The sequence below is a fragment of the Poecilia reticulata genome, linkage group LG1, assembly GCF_000633615.1.
Source record: "Poecilia reticulata strain Guanapo linkage group LG1, Guppy_female_1.0+MT, whole genome shotgun sequence".
NCBI classification, from domain to species: domain Eukaryota; kingdom Metazoa; phylum Chordata; class Actinopteri; order Cyprinodontiformes; family Poeciliidae; genus Poecilia; species Poecilia reticulata.
In genome coordinates, this window is record NC_024331.1 from 27286555 (window position 1) to 27303378 (window position 16824).

The 16824-nt window shown below is 35.7% G+C and overlaps 1 protein-coding gene across 1 annotated transcript in view; it reads right to left on the reverse strand.

The window, feature by feature from the left end:
- col9a1a (collagen, type IX, alpha 1a) overlaps positions 1 to 16227 on the reverse strand; it is a 23496-nt gene extending 7269 nt beyond the window's left edge. Inside the window, exons 1-24 of the mRNA XM_008418565.1 lie at positions 16013 to 16227; positions 14851 to 14925; positions 13884 to 13922; positions 13715 to 13777; positions 12047 to 12100; positions 11852 to 11887; positions 11598 to 11621; positions 11280 to 11333; positions 11094 to 11147; positions 9730 to 9762; positions 8558 to 8614; positions 8420 to 8473; positions 8278 to 8331; positions 8103 to 8156; positions 6428 to 6481; positions 6296 to 6349; positions 5972 to 6025; positions 4980 to 5033; positions 4265 to 4318; positions 4137 to 4181; positions 3980 to 4033; positions 3148 to 3201; positions 2839 to 2892; positions 378 to 449 (exon numbers count right to left, since the gene is read on the reverse strand). Of these exons, the coding sequence (XP_008416787.1) occupies positions 378 to 449; positions 2839 to 2892; positions 3148 to 3201; positions 3980 to 4033; positions 4137 to 4181; positions 4265 to 4318; positions 4980 to 5033; positions 5972 to 6025; positions 6296 to 6349; positions 6428 to 6481; positions 8103 to 8156; positions 8278 to 8331; positions 8420 to 8473; positions 8558 to 8614; positions 9730 to 9762; positions 11094 to 11147; positions 11280 to 11333; positions 11598 to 11621; positions 11852 to 11887; positions 12047 to 12100; positions 13715 to 13777; positions 13884 to 13922; positions 14851 to 14925; positions 16013 to 16087 (1275 nt within the window). The 5' untranslated portion in view covers positions 16088 to 16227. The remainder of the gene's footprint in view (positions 1 to 377; positions 450 to 2838; positions 2893 to 3147; positions 3202 to 3979; positions 4034 to 4136; positions 4182 to 4264; positions 4319 to 4979; positions 5034 to 5971; positions 6026 to 6295; positions 6350 to 6427; positions 6482 to 8102; positions 8157 to 8277; positions 8332 to 8419; positions 8474 to 8557; positions 8615 to 9729; positions 9763 to 11093; positions 11148 to 11279; positions 11334 to 11597; positions 11622 to 11851; positions 11888 to 12046; positions 12101 to 13714; positions 13778 to 13883; positions 13923 to 14850; positions 14926 to 16012) is intronic.
- Positions 16228 to 16824: the final 597 nt, after the last annotated feature.

Below are 16824 nucleotides of genomic sequence, written 5' to 3' on the forward strand. Positions count from 1 at the left end.
GTAACGGGCTGGGCTTCTCTGGGGTTGCTAGGTAACGGGCTGGGCTTCTCTGGGATTGCTAGGTAATGGGCTGGGCTTCTCTGGGGTTGCTAGGTGACGGGCTGGGCTTCTCTGGGGTTGCTAGGTAACGGGCAGTGCCTGCTGATTTGTGATGTTACATTTGGAAGGTTTTTGAAACGGCCCAGTTTCCAGATACCAAAAAATGTTAACTTATTGCCAAAAACCAGCTGGGTGATATTTTTAAAGCACTTGGGCTGTTTTTAGAATCAGTAGAGACCCTAATGGAAGTATAAATTTACACAAACTGTGAATTTCATATAATAAGGTCCCCTTTATGATCTTTCTTATCTGATGAAAGATCCTTGTGAAACTCTTACCCTGTCTCCCTTAAGGCCTCGAAAACCGGCAGGACCAGGAAGTCCTGGAAAGCCAGGGTCCCCTTTGCTTCCCTGTGAAGCACATAAGCATAAACTGAGACAGAAAACACTGACACACATTCAGAACCCACACAGAACCGAATGTGTTTAAAACCTAAGCGTAAACACACAGAAAAAAAAAACAAAAAAACACTCAGGCTTCAGGTCATGTGCACAGGCGGCCGCTCCACCGGCCGCCTGGCCAGCATGCCTCGCTCTGGGTGCGTAAGGTTGGGTTTGGGTATGCGTTCATTCCTGGAGAACAGAGATTTCATTGAGGGCCTCTCAGTTTCTTTTCCTGTCCTGAATCCCCTCTGAGCTGCAGGAAAAAAAAGCACCTGCAACAAACGGCCTTTCATGCCGACCCACGGATGGATTACAGACTTAACTGCAAGCACAAAACACACACAAAGCTCTGAGCAAGACCCAGAGCTTAACTTTGCAAGGTATTCTTATGTTGGATAATACACCCAGAACAAGAGACCATACATGTTTTCCCCTGACTGAAGGCTTAAGAGCTCTGATCAGGAGGTATGAAGCTTTAATGAGGTTCCAACATTCTTTCTGACTTTTGGCATTTTTAAAACCTAGTCTGTTGATTTTATCTGCATATTTTCAACAAGCCACATTGGGATCTTGTTGCTTTTCTGTCAGAATTAGCTCTGTTGCTGTCAGGATTCCAGGTTGTTTTGGTTTGTTGTTTTCTCTTTGGTCGCCATTTTGTTATTTATGCTCATTCTTAGTTCATATTTATTTTCTGTTGCTGTCCTGTTGGTGTTTGGATCGCTCTTTCCTTGGATGTTTATTTACATGTTTAGATTTTGATGTGTTGGTTCATTTACTCTTGCTTATGGCTGTTCATAGTGGAGTTTGGGGGCCATTTGTGGTCCCTGGGATGATTTTGTGCGACCCTCAAGTATAATTTAAATAAATTAGGACAAAACTATGGCTTGTAAATTAAATTCTACTCACAAAGATGTTAGCTGTGACACAAAGTGACAATCTTTTCCAAGCTTTCTGGATTTCTTCTGTTTTTATGGTAAATAGAACCACATCTACTGATTGACTTATCTCTTATCTCTACAAGTGACTGCACTCAAATCTGCTTTTAATTTCTGTTTTAAATCTTGGCCAAACACAGACAGTCATTTCAAATGAAGACTGGCCTAAGGTATATTTTTCTGTTTTCTTCAATCAAGCCCAAAATAATAAGCAAACTGAATGACTTTCATTTAGCAAGGAAAACATGTAAAAAAAAACATCCAAAATACTACTACCTTTTTGTCTAATTAAAATAGTTCGTGTTTAGTTTATTATTGAGTAGGTTTTTAAGAAATCACAACATTTTGGTGACTTTAGTGTTCGAAAATGATCTTTTTTTTTGACCCGCAGGAAATTTTTAGCTGATGATTTTGGTCCATGTGACAAAATGTTTTTTGCCATCTTTCTCCTTCATTCTGCCTCCCAGGCTGCTCCTCTTCCCAGCTGCTTCTCATTTCCTCGTCTGCCTCTTCCAGCTCCCTTCTCCAGCTGCTTCTACTCACCTGTGATCAGCGCTTCTGGTTCTCATGTCATTCTCCACTGTGTGTATACGTTGTTCTCCACTGGTTCCTCCATCTTTTTCAGCGTTTCTCTGCCTGTTCCTTAATTCGGCTCTTTGCCCAATGTTTAAGTTCTTTGTTTATTTAATTTTTCTATTACACTCTGAATGTGGGTCCTACCTTAAACCAAACATGACAGTTGGAGAGGCCATGGTTTAACCTTGATACCCATTTATGTCTTTCTGCCATCAGGAGTTCAATAAGGCTTTGCAATATTAACATGGCTGCAGAATTCAATGTTGGGTTTTATGTTATTAATGAAATATTTTTCTACTTCAGTTTTTCCGTTGCATCACTTCTGTTTATTCTCATCTGTTTCAGAACAAACATAAATATTTAAATTAAAGTGAAATATGTTTCCATATGTTTCCACTGTTAAAAGGAGAAAAGCCAAAATTATTAATATGATCACCAGTGAACTGACTGTCACTAGAGTTTGGAGTTCCTCAGGGTTTTGGACTAAGACCACTTCCTTTTTGTGTGAGGTAGAGCTGCTCTGGCCACATCTTCCATTTTTTCTGTCTTCAAACTTCTAAAAATAACTTCACAAATATCATGGTTTACACATAAGGAACTCTTTAGATTTACACAGTAATGAGATCTGATTTATTCAGACTAGACAAAAGTGAGGAATCAACATTTCTTCCTGTTTCTTCTCAATGGGGCTGTCACAAACCTTTCTTCATGTTAATATAGGTCAGGATGATGATCTTAGAAATAAATTATTGCCAATATTTCACATCCAATCCACTTGAAATGTACCTCTGAGGAAATTTCATTTAATATTTTTCCCTTGAAATAAGCCACCTGTCAGGTCTTACCCTGCCTCCTGGTAATCCTGGCGGTCCATCAGGTCCTCTCTCCCCACGTTCACCCTAAAACGGGACAGAATATTAAACTGTCTCTAGTTTGTCTAACAGAGTATTCTAGTTAAAAATAATCAGCAGTAGGAGTGAAAATGTTGTTGCAGTGCATCTGCTAACCACTCTGAATGTTTTCAGTTGATTAACCAGATTTTCTGTCAGTGGTTTGGCACAGAGTTATCAGAACAAACTGGAATCAAGTGTGAAGAAAATAAACTTCATGTTTTAGGAAGAACTTTAAATATGAAGCCGACATGTAAAACTCACAGGTCCTCCTCTGGGTCCCACGGGTCCCACTTCCCCCTGGTCTCCTCGCTCCCCCTGGAAGTAAATACAACCGCTAATGAGATAATCATTTAAACTTCAGGTGACATTTATTTCAGTTAAATAGTTTAAAATCACTATCTTTTGAATAATTTAAGAGAATACTTACCTCTACATCTCAGAATGGTTGCTGTAGCAATTTGGACTTTAATTTAATTTTATTTATTTATTTGGGAGAGACTATGCATATTAAATAACATTTTTGTAAAGGCACCAGAATTAGCCAACAAGCTACTTTTCATTTGTTGTCCCTGGACAATTAGTCATTTGTCTTGATGAAAATAAACAAAGATTATACAAAACAAAGTCAAAATGACTTTCACTGCAAAAACACAAAATCTTACTAGTATTTTTGGTCTAGTTTATTGTGAAAATATCTTGGTAACATTTGAACTTTTCAGTTACTTGTAGCTTTAAAACGTATAAGTAAGTTTTCAGCAAGCTTGTTTTGAGTAAATAATTTCTTAACATTGATGAAAATCTACTGGTTTGACTGGCAGATTATTTCATTTGTAACACAGGAAAAATGTCTAGTTAAATAATCTGCCAGTTGAGTTAACACTTCATCGATATTAAGGAGTTATTTACTTAAAACAAACTCCTGTTTCTTGCTTAAAAGCTATTTGTAAGTTAGTTTTGTCTTATTTCAAGTGTATTAAGATATTCACACTAGAAACTAGACCAAAATTATTTGGCAAGATTTTGTGTTTTTGCAGTGCATATACACAAATTCAGTCAATAAATACAGTAAAGGTTTGATTTTGCTTAAACTTACTTGTTTCCCTGGAGATCCCATCAATCCCACAAATCCTGGGCCTCCCGTGTTGCCCTTGTTGGAAAAAAAGAGTAACTTTTACTCATTTCAACCTGTCTACATTTAGTGAGTTTATGAAGTTTTTCTACCATAATATCTGCTACAGTTTTGATCATACCTTTGTGCCGCCGTGTCCTTTCTGGCCGTATGTACCTGGTAAACCCTAAATGAACAAAATTATGTTCAACAACATTAAAGTTTGAGAAAAAACAAAACAAAAACAGTAATAAAAGAAAAATCACTCACAGGAAGCCCCTGTGTGCCTGCGTCGCCCGGAGCACCACTTTTCCCTGGAAGACCCTGAAAATAAAACAACGGAAAGGCAGAGCGGATCATGACATGGTTTAATGACTTATCAGTAAACACATTTATTCATGCACTTTAACAACACAAAATATTACAAAGGATTTTTGGTCTAGTTTGCTGATATTGGCACACTGTAAGTAAGACAAAATGAACTTACAAGTAACGAGTAAGGAGCTTGTTTACAGTCAATAATTAATTAATATTAATGAAAAAGATTTAGTTCTGCTGGCAGATTATTTCACTTATGGGAAAAATGTCTTGTGTAAGTTAAATAATCTGCCAATGGAATTAGTACTTTTTCATTAATATCAAAGAAATTATTGACTTAAATCAAACTGCTATATCTTGCTGGAAAGTATTAGAAACTAGACAAAAATTACTTACCAATATTTTGTGTTTTTGAAGTGTGTGATTTTAATTGCGTTTTTTATTTAATGAAAACACTAAAATTGTGAAATTATGTTGTTGTTGTTTTTTTGGTATTAAGGGAATAAACAAAGTTTTGCGTACATTTTTAATGGAAACACAGCTACTGATAAACAGGTTAAAAGGAACCAAACTGTGCTTACAACAACCTAAACTAGTGAATAAAGTATTTTATTTTTAACTGTGGTTTTGCATAATTTCACATGTACAGCATCAATAACGACATTACCCTTGAGCCAGGCAGTCCAGGTATTCCCTCACGGCCGTCTGGACCCGGAAGGCCCTGTCAACAAGACAGGAAGTCATGAGAAATCCTGATACTTAATTATATATTACAACCATCAAGATTAAAAAACTATGTATGATTCGTACAGTGAAATAAACGACCATGAACAGGACTGATTTTTGATTAGATTCTTCAGAACTGAGTTTCACCTTTGATTCAGATTATTTTCTGTGATAATATCTTTACCATTGTTTTGATGTGTCAAACTCAAGGCCCGCCGTAAGTTTTTCTGTGGCCCTCAGGACTCTAGATAGACATATAAATACAGCCTTCGAGGAAACAATATTATTTTATTAATAATCAAATTAAAGCAGTGTTTATCTCTATGCTGCCAAATTACATTAATGTGAACCGATGTCAATATTATTTAACTTTAAGAAGTACTAATCGAATGCAGAGACACCTACTTATTCATAGTTTAATAGTTTAATAAGGAGGTTTTTCAGTATATTTTGCCACAACAATCATGATCCTGATGTGGCTTGAAATTAAATTAAGTTTGACATCCCAACATTAGAGCTTACAGCTAAAACCAGATATTTACACTGAATATAAAGATATTTTTTTCTCACTGTCTGCAGTTAAATCAGCCAAACCTTTCTTGTTTTAGCTTTGTTAGAATTAAAATAAAATAATTTATATTTGCTAAAAAGAACTTGGCAAAAAAAAGTTTTTGTAACTTTCCTCAAATTTCTCAAATGTTTACATACATTTGGTGTCTATCAAGAATAATTGTTTTTTAAAATGTATGACAATTTGCTACTTTTTATTATTTAAGTTTGATATCTCATCAAACTTAAATATGTTGGTGTGTTTGTGGTGAAGCAATAACAGCCAGGCTATAATAATCAATAATTGGTGGATTGGAAAGAACCGAGGATGTGCGCCTTTTAAGCTTTGCATTTCTGGCTTAAATACGATGAAGTGAGACTTACAGGTTCTCCTTTTGGCCCTGGTACCCCCCTGATTCCTTGTGGGCCCCGATCCCCCTAAAAAAAACACAAATAAGAAGCACTGACAAAAAAAACTGGTGCAGATGTTTGGTTTTTGTTTTAAAAGCACAATTTGAGTTATTATCTGTGAGAAAATAATGGAAATAATCTCAATTTCACCTCAATTATAATACAAGCAAAGAGGGAATCAGGGTGTTTATGGAGGAAACAGAAAATGAAGAAAGCGTGAAAGTACTTATCTAGGTGAGATAAACCATAAAAAGTTCCTGCTTTTTAATATTCTCTGTACTCTTTTAATTGTCTTACCTGCGCTCCTATTTGTCCACTCTCCCCTATTGCTCCTCGTTGACCTGGATCCCCCTGAAAAGTGAAAACATTCATCAGTAACATTGATTGATTAATTAATTAATCTCTACAGTCAATTGGATGTCCACCCACTGGTGCTCCCTGAATTCCCCTCGGACCGACATCACCGGGTTTTCCACGAGGTCCCTGTTCAGGTGGAGAGTAGAAACGGCTAAAGGTTAATTCAACATGATTTACTTCCTGTATTTATTAGTACTTATTTCATATGTTGTTGCAGTATATCTACTTAAAATGCACAGAAAAACTTGTTTTATACTGGAAAATTTTTTTATCTCCCCATCAAAGATCTAACATGGGCCAGGACAACAAATCAAAAACAATATATATTATGATTGATATGAATAGAAAACCTGCAGAATATAGAATATTCAGTAATTTCACTGAATCCCAATCCAGAACCGCACAGCATTCTGGGGGATGTAGTCAGAGGAAAGAGTTTAGCTGTTCAACATCTCGCAGCCAGCTAAGCAAAGTTGGTTGAATCAACTGGCTCACTCGCTCTTTGGTTACCTAGCAACTCACTCTTTGGTTGCCTAGCAACAACCTGCTGAGTAACTGGCGCAGCAGCAGTTTAAGGTTTCGCTGCAATGCCTCATTACTGCTTAAAAATAAAAAACAGCGAAAATGAGTCCAACACCTCAAGAGGAAAATGTGGGTAAAACAGCAAAGGTTGCATCAGCAGTTTGGAAGTATTTCAGATATTTAAAGCAAACAAAGAAAAACCTAGTAAGTAAGTATCAATATATACTGATATGAAACGTTTATACTGCAAAATGTTTTCAGCCCTAATCTAACATGATTTTACTTTTCCCCAAACACAATACGAGTTTATTTTTTGGCATCTTGATTAGTGTTAGAGAAATAATATAACTAATAAGTTTCTACCCTAATTAAGCAACAAGAATTAGGAAATGTAAAAAAGACAAACCATAATAAATGTTTAAAAACTTTTCATAATAGTATGACATGTCTTGGACAATTCTATTGAAAGACAACAACAACAAAAAATATGGAAATGGAAATGTCTCCAAGACAAAAGTCGTTTTTCAAAAAGAAAATAGTAAATCATAGAGGAGATTTTGTTCTGGTCTAAAACCAAACTACCAATCAACTTCAAAAATGTCCCTGTTCATGACCAGGAGGGCAGCCTATCCACAGTGAAACATGGTAGTGGCAGTATCATACTTTGGGGTTAGTTTTCTTAAGTTGGAACTGGGAGTTTTTTGTCAAGTTGACTGAAAAAAATTCTAAGAATTCCAGATACTAGCCAGTTTTAAACCTACAAAATGAAAAGTTATTTAGTTTTTCAGCATCAAGTAAGCATCCAAATTATAAATTCTGGCCTTTAACAGAAGTTTAGTAAAAGGCCAGAATTTAGAGTGATTTTTTTTCTCTAAGAAAATAAATTTGGCCAGATCAAAGTGTGTCAGACTGATAGACTCCAACCAACAAAAACTAAAACTGAATCAAAAGTTGCCCAACAACATGTTAGCTTAATGATGTGCAAACTCGTGTCGCCAGATTATTGCAGCTTTTATTTATTTTTTCACATTATTAACCTTATTTCTTTTTACGTAAGAGAAAACAATATTTTAACAGAGATTGTAAATCTTTTGTAAACACTTTATTATTGACTGGGTTGAAGCAACAAATTGGCAGTAATTTACAAAATGTTTTAAGGTTTTTAGCCATGATGAGTGAACTGTAGATCACGTTTCCTACTGATTCAAACCCCGGTTTTTCTTACCCGGTCTCCTTTGGGGCCTGTTATTCCTGGAAGGCCTCTTGCTCCACCCGGGCCCTAAAATTACTCAGCAGACAGAGAGGAGTTAGTATGCTGGATTAAAATCCTTTCTCTGAGAATAAACATGATCAGTTTAGACATGAGCGGCCATTTTGGAAACAAAAATGAAATATTTTACTGGCAGTCCTTGAGCTCCAACTTCACCAGGCGGTCCTTGATCGCCCTCCTCTCCCTGTTGATTATCGCAGTTATATAAATGTTTTAATTTTACAGTATAATCTCTGGTTTTTTATCTGTTATAATCTGTGACATGACATCACCTTGTGTCCTTGTCTTCCGGGCTCACCTGATTCGCCCTTAGCCCCTTTGTGGCCCTGAGGAGTAAAAGTTTAAGTTAAAATCAACTCAAAAACAAAAACTGAAACTGACCTGGAGCCGATTGTTAAAAGTGAACTCACTTTCATCCCTGGGAGTCCAGAATATCCATTCAGTCCTGCTGGGCAGGCACTGGGACACTGAAAAATACAACATCTAGTTATTAACTTTGGTCATTTTTAACCTTTCCATACACAGGCAAAACAGAAAACGCACAATGCTGAAGGAAAAACTAATAAAAAAAACTAATAGAGAATTAGAGGTAACACTTTATATGAAGGGGTGTGCATAAAACTGAAGTGATAACAGTCATGAACATGAATGAGTCTTCATGAATGTTTACGGCATTCATTAAAGTGTCATTCTGTAAATAGTGACACTTTTAATACAAAGTTAACACTTTTGTTGGTTTTTTAATGCAACTTTGCTTTAAACACTGCAAAAACATAAAATCTTACCAAGTATTTTTAGTCCAGTTTCTAATGCAAATATTTCAGTACATTTCAAATCAGACAAAACTAACTTATGAGTAACTTTTCAGCAAGATATGGGAGCTGGTTTTAAGTAAATAATTCCTTAATATTGATGAAAAATTTGTAAAAGATTATTTCTCTCATAACAGGGAAAAAATGTCTTGCTATAAGTGAAATAACTGCAACTTTTTCATCAATATTAAGGAATTATTGACATAAAACAAGCTCTTATAACTTACTGAAAAGTTACTTGTAAGTTAGTTTTGTCTTATTTTAAGTGCACTAAGGTAATTGTACTAGAAGCTAGACAAAATTACTTGGTAAAATTTTGTGTTTTTGCAGTGTATGCACGTCCCTTCAAATAAAGCGTTACCGAATTAGAATTCAAAATGAACCTAAAGACCAAAATATGACAAAGAAACAGCTGGCATTTCAGAAATGTAATAGATTTTTAAAAACGGATATGAGAATGAATAAATGCAACATATTAGCTGTTTTTGCTGGTTGTGTTGGAATTGAGCCACTTTTTTAACTGAATCTGTAAAATGTTTGTGTTGAGGTCATGATCTACACTTAGATCCTCAAATTAATTTCCTCTGCAGGGAGCGAGTCACTTTAACAGTAAATAACCAGAATTATTTTTTTACCAATCACTTTGAAACATCCACAGTTTTCCTGCGTAAGTCGATGATACAGGTCTCGTATCCTCCTGTTCTTTTGTTAGATTAATAACGTTTTGATGTTATTTTACTTCTAAATGGACATAAAACAAATCCACTTACCAGCTCCTCTCCCTGGTAAACAGCTGGAGGTCCCTAGAAGATGCAAAAAATGAAATTAGATTATGGTTGTGGGAGAATATTCTGCTTGAAACATCTGGTAGTTATGTACAGTGTTTTTTAGTTATTTAGTTTGGAAAGTTCAACATTTAACTTCATTTCTATAAAAATGACGTGACTGGAACATTTTTAAATTGATAGTTTTCTTTTGGTTTGTAACCCAGGAGGACAATTAGGTTGGTCATGGATGTCCAAAGTGTGGCCTGGGGCCATTTTCGGCCCTTTGGATGGTTTTGTTTGGCCCCTCAGTCCAGAATTTTAAAATGGAGCAAATTCGCAATTAAGTCATAATTTTTACAGACAATAAAATCTTCTTAAGCATAATTCAGGTACAACACAAAGTATTTTTCTTTAATTAATGTTTTATTACATTTTGCTACAAATAATAAAGTATTTTTAAATTGAATTTGGACTTTTGTTATGAAACATGAAGAAATAACAAGGACAATAAACCCCATAGAAGTTTTAGAAAATACTTACCTTTCATTTAATACAGAAACTGTGGCGGATACTGCTAACATTTTGGATTAACATGATTTACAGATTCATTTTCTACAAAAATTTGCTTTCAAATATTGTCAAATAGTATATTATTAAAGAGATAAAAACAAATGTCCTAAGACATAAATTCTTTGGGGGTTTTTTTGTATTTTTTATGTGGCCTTCAAGTGCTCTACACTTTCCATTTACTCATGGAATCACATTTCACAGGTCAGGAAAAAGTTTTAATAAAAATAAATAGTGAGGAAAAGGAAAGTAGGTAAGTTACTCAGTTATGCTAGCTTGACTTTTACAATAGATGTGCCGCAGGATTCGGTGTGTTTTGGTTTATTAAAAAAAAAAAAGCAACCCACACACTGACAGATCATCAGTAGGTCAAGTGTTTAACAATCAATAATCACTTATTGATAACCTCAAAACAAACAGTAAGCCTGAAAAAATAAAAATATTAAACTAACAGATTAAAAGTTCCTTTATTTGTGTGGGGAATGTTTGCGTGTTTTTTGGTGTTAAATCCTGAAACGTGGAGCTGTTGTCTGTCGGTTGCTATGGTAACCAGTGTGTGTAGCGTAGCCGACACAGAGAGCAAGAAGGCAGAAGAATGTGAGTGGTTTTCAGTTATTCTTCAACTGTTTTTCAGCGTTATTTTTTCCCTTTTCTGTTGTGCACTGCACTAAACTAATAATATCTACGTGTCCTGGTTTCATTTTGTTAAAGAAACTGCTCCACGCGGCAGCGCGGCGTTGTTTCCAGATGTAAACGACAACATGCAACGTGTCTATAAAGTGAACCAGACGGATGTTTACCCGAGGGCCAAAAGGACCAGGCAGACCTACGGCACCTCTCCTCCCTTTCGCTCCCTGAAACACATAAAGGAGTTTTCATCAGTCATCTTCTTATTTCCTTAAAAAAAGAAGTATATTCTTATGAAAAAAAGCAAGTTTCCATTTCAGTTGACTACTTTAAGTTTCTACCAGGTGTTGTTTACTCACAGGCGGTCCTACTTTTCCCAGTTCACCTGGTAGCCCGTCCGTGCCAGGAATACCCTGTAACAGAACCAGCAGAAACTGTAATGTATGCTGCAAACATCAGACAAAAACTGAAACAGTTGAATCTGTTTTTACTTTGATGTGGATATTTTTTGTATTATTCACATAATAAAGTTTTGTGTTTGATAGACAAAACAAAATAAGTTTCCTTTTAAACTGTGACTTTATTTATTTTCTTTTTTTTCTATTTTCATAGAATAAGGAGCTTTGCTTTACAATAACAAAGCATAACCATAGAACGTGTCTAACTTCTTTACTCACATCAGTCCCATCAAGTCCTACTCCCTGTGGATGACAAATCAGAGATTATGGTGTTAATCTGGAATAACCCAGCAGATACAATCAGACAAAGGCAAACTGGTGCAGTAATAATCTCTGCAGCAACGCTACAGTTTGCTGCAAGGTTAGGTGGAACAATTAGGAGATTATAATATTCCATTATGTTATAATAATCTATGAGATTATCTCTTTGTAACAGGGATTATAAAACAGAAATGCTGAAAATGTTTACTTACAGGTTCTCCAGCAGGTCCCCGAGCTCCAGGTTCCCCCTAAACCCAAACAAGAACAGAAACTTTGTCTGTCTTTGTCATTTTCAGATCCACAGAAATCAGTGAGGGGCCGTCCCATCTTTACAGACGTAGCTGATGAAAATACTCTGTGTGAAAATCCTCTGGAAAGTTCTTATTAATGCTATATGACAAACTTACTTTTGAGCCTTTTGGGCCCAAAGGGCCTGGATCCCCCGTGGGTCCCACAGGTCCCTGCAGACGACACACATTTCATTAAAATCCTATCGGTCTAGCGAGCGAGCTAACTAGCTAGCTATATACCAAGCAAGCACTCAAACTAGCTAGCTCGCTCCAACTGAAGGTCTAACGCATCTATATTTGTACAATTTACAGATGCTTGACAGTGATGCATCCACTGATATTGTTATATAAAGGTGTAAATAAGCCTGTTAATAAATGAAAATGCTTTCTGACGCTGGTGAAAGAGCTAAAACTCCAAATGCATCATGGTTAGCCACTCAGGGTCAGACATTAAAACGGGTCATGTGGTCTGATGAAGATAAAAAATTAAGTGTATGGCTCTGATGCACATAGTTATATTTGAAGTACTACACCATCATAACAGTGAAGTATGAGAATGGGTGGCAGCATCATGCTGTGGGGACAAAAGTGGATTATGTGGATTAAAGCAGGTTATAACTGTCAGGAAGAATGGGCCAACAGGTCAGCAAAATGTCTGACCCAACTCCTACAGTTTAAAAGGTGATTCTACCAAACAGCATATACTAAATTTAAGTCAAATAAATCTACAAAACTACAAAAATATTAGGTAAAATAAATGTATCAGACTACCTCATTCTTCAGTTAAACATTGTTTGCATTTTTCCTTTGAATTATGATTTGGGGAAAATCTGGTGTCTTTTTTTACCCTTCACTGCAGAAACAAAATCTTATAAAGTATTTTTTGGTCTAGTTTCTAGTGCAAATATCTTAGTACACTAGAAATAAGACAAAACTGACTTACAAGTAACTTTACAGCAGTATGTAGGAGCTTGTTTTCAGTAAATAATTCTTGAATATTGATTTTTAAAAAGTACTTGTGTTGGCAGATAGTCTCACTTATAACAAGACATTTCCCTGTGTCAAGTGAAATAATCTGCCAGTGGAACTTGTAATTTTTCACAAATATTAAGTAATTATTTTCTTAAAAGAAGCTCATATGTCTTGCTGAAAAATTTCTTGAGTTAATTTGGTTTTATTTCAAGTGGATTAAAATATTTTCACTAGACTCTAGACAAAAATACTAAATGCAAGATTTTGTGTTTTTGCAGTGTTGGCCTTCCACTGAACTTCCTTTCTCCATGCATGAATGATAAAATAACAATGACCCATCTAAAGGCGACCAAAGCGCTTTTCTCCATCCTAACAGTTGGCAAAAATAAACTGTATTGCTCCAAGAGCTGAAGCTCAGTCCTCTACCCTTAACCTCCATGCTGTAATATCACTGTGGCGATCCTGACAGACAGAAAACTCCCTGTTACCACTCCACATGTCTTTCCTGTCAGCCATCTCTGAACAGCCTTTCCCCCCAAAACTCCTTTCAGGTGCAGACAAAAAGACCCCTGTTTCTGTCAGGAAGCCACGTGAGACCCAGCCCTAAATAGCCCCACTGATTTATTCAGGGGACATTTTTCCTCTCTCAACTTTTCTGACCACAGGAGGAAAATCCAAACTGTTCAGATACCAGCAGACACATAACTCCAGTTCTCCAACTTCAGATTACAAGATGTAAAAAAACATCCTTTTAATTCAAATTTAATGAACACAGACATTCCTAATTTTGTGTTGTTTTTTTTTTTTACTTACATCTGCTCCTGGAAGGCCTGGAGCTCCAGAAGACCCATCTTTGCCATTATCTCCAGGAAGACCCTGGAAACAGGAATGTTCAACTCATTATGGTGCATTTTAATAAATAAATCCTAAAATGTTGTTTCCATTATGAAACTCTGCATGTAGAAATTAGAAAATCACTCACTACTGGGCCAGTTACAGAGGAGTCTTCCCCTCTCTCGCCCTGAACATGCAGAAAAAAATGTTAAAATTAACATAAAAACAATAATTACACATGTAGAGGTTCGTTTGTTTTATAAACTGGCCACTCAACATATTGTTTATGGTTTTATATGCTGTCCCCTTAGCATCTCAAATGGATATTTGTGAGATGTTTGTTATGTTTAGGTGAAAAAAAACCATTTGAATAATGCAGAAAAACCTAAAACTAAATAAATCAAGTGTATTTGAAATAATTAAATTAAGATTTCCTGATCACCAACAGCCGATTGATGCTGTTTTTAAACTGTATTTCAGATAAAGGTGATGAAAAACAGATTTTCTTCTCAATCAGAGCAAAACAATGACCCTCATTTGGAAACGAAGCTCCAAACTAATTACTTCTGTTTGTTTCCTTCTTTTCATCATCTCCTATTTATAGGCAAAACCTTTGATTGAATAAAAGTCTCAAAAATCCAAATGACACAATGGAAAAATCTAATTTTCTGTCAGATTATAACCATATTATTTTATTTTACTAGAATGTTTTGCCTCATCTCCTTTTATTATTTTTCTTTCAGTTACTATATCCTCAAATAGTCCCATATTATACCTATACACTGAAAAAGGAAAACAGTTGGTCCAACTTCATAAAATTTAGTTAATGTGTTACAAGTAACCAAATTAAGTTTATCCAAGTAAATAAACATAAATAAATTAAGTTTGACAAACATAATTAAATTATATGTAACAAATTTTAGTTGGAGTTCCATCCTCTGTTTTTCAGTGTATTATTTGAATTTACTAGAATATTCTCCTTGATCTCCTTTTATTAGGAGAAGAAGTAAGTATTTTTATATGAGGGAAAGTTGTTTTAATGTACAGTAAGAAGAGCTGTAAAGCTGAAACAGCTGATGTTTGGCTTCACTGAGGGATAAAATAAACAGACTCACATCGATTCCATCGACTCCAGGTACTCCAGCGATGCCTGGCGGTCCGGGGGGCCCTCGGGGACCAACCGCGCTCCTCTTTTAGACAAACACACAAAACAGATTTTCATTTTTCAGCCTCAAACATCATGCAGTGCTGCTGTACTGCGCAGGGCGATCACACAAAGACTTATTGTCCCTGATCTGAGAGGAAAGGTCACAAAATCCAACCCGGCTTTCATTTTAGTCCCATTAAACTGCTTAAGTAGCAGCATGGTTTTTGTTTTCATTGAATCTTTATTTAACTCAGTTTTTTTTATTTTTTTATCTAATTTCCTGGGTTAAACAGCAGCAGAACAAGATAAAAACAAAACAACTACAAAGGTTCTGCCTAAACCTCACTGCTGAACATGCTGGCATAAAGAGGCGTTTTATGTCATTCTTTGATATAAATATATTAGAAATGTTAAATAAACACCTCAGTTGCTTAAATAACAAATGTCAGTAATAAGTTCCATTTATTTTAACTAGAGATTCTGTTCCATTGAAGTGTCGATGTTCAATACAAACTGTTCAGAAGTATTGTCTATTATCGTATCATTTATCTTTTATCATGACAAATATCTTATTGTGAAAAGAATTTTGATATATTTTTGCCACAAAAAAATTCCAGAAATTATGTTTAAACCCTCTCAAAAACTGTCCAAGTTGTTGGGAATGTTATATTTACTATTTTCTCCACTGGTTTTTCAATGAAAATATCCATAAATATCAATAGATTTGAAAATATGTGTGCATTTTAGTAACATGAATCACAGTAGTTTATGTAACTGCTGACCTAAAGAAGCGCATTACAAATGTAAATGTTTTTCAAGAGCAGCATTTGTGTTTTGGGAGTCATAATTGCTGTGGCATGCAGTCAGAACCAAAACGTTATAAAAAAAAATCAGAATATTATCAGAATATCAACACAAAATATTGTGATAAAACTTTAAGTCTATGACTTACAGACTCAAATGTATATAAATTAGTTGAAGTTCATTTCTAAAGGGATCACATTACAAAAACAGGTCCAGGAAAGTGGACTCAGTAAGCAGTTAGTACCAAATTAGAGTGACTTAACATCCTGCTTAGAGAAAAGTTCATTATCTATTTTCATGCAGCAGTGATGAAAAACGCCTCTCACCTGAGCCGAGCAAATCAACACAATCTGCAGTAAAACCACCAGCAGAGGCTCCTGATGGGTCCTGAAGACAGCCATGGTCTTCCCAAAGAGCCAGGAAGGTACTAAAAAATCTCCTTTTACCAGATTAGACGAGGCTTTCGGTCAGTCCATCTACCGGTGCCCCCCTGACTGAAAGCCCACCGCCTGCTAGAAGGGAGGAAGTGAGACAGTCCAGACTGAGAAGGTGAGGCTCAGCAGGCTGAAGGAGGAGCGAATACACCTCTGGACTCACAAGGGGGCCATTTTGAAACTAAATAGGGAAGGAAAAACAAGTCTAGTTTGATTCAACCTTTATTTTTCTTCATATATCCATCTTTCAAAAATTCTAGCATTTTAATTCTCTTCACTTTCCATGTTGTGATTCAGAAAAAAGAATATATCAAGCTTTGTTACAAGGCAAACAGCTCCATTTCTTTACTGTAATAAATTAATAGATTATAAACACTAATTTGATAGCTTCAGTAAAACTAAGTTGTCATACATAATTCAATCTTTAACTTATGGAACAATAACAGGGAGAAACAGCTTTTTGTTTTAAATATCTGGAATACTGACAAACTGGTGCTGTGACTTTTTCTGTTTTATCCACAGTTTTCACTCCATGGTTTTGTTTTTTCTATTTTTAAGCAGTTAGAAACTTGAAACTGCTGCGGTGCCAGTTACTTAGCAGGTCGTTGCTAGGTAACCAGAGAGTGAGTGAGTTGCTAGGTAACCAGATAGTGAGTGAGTTAGTTGATTCCACCAAACCTCTGGACTCACAAGGAGGCCATTTT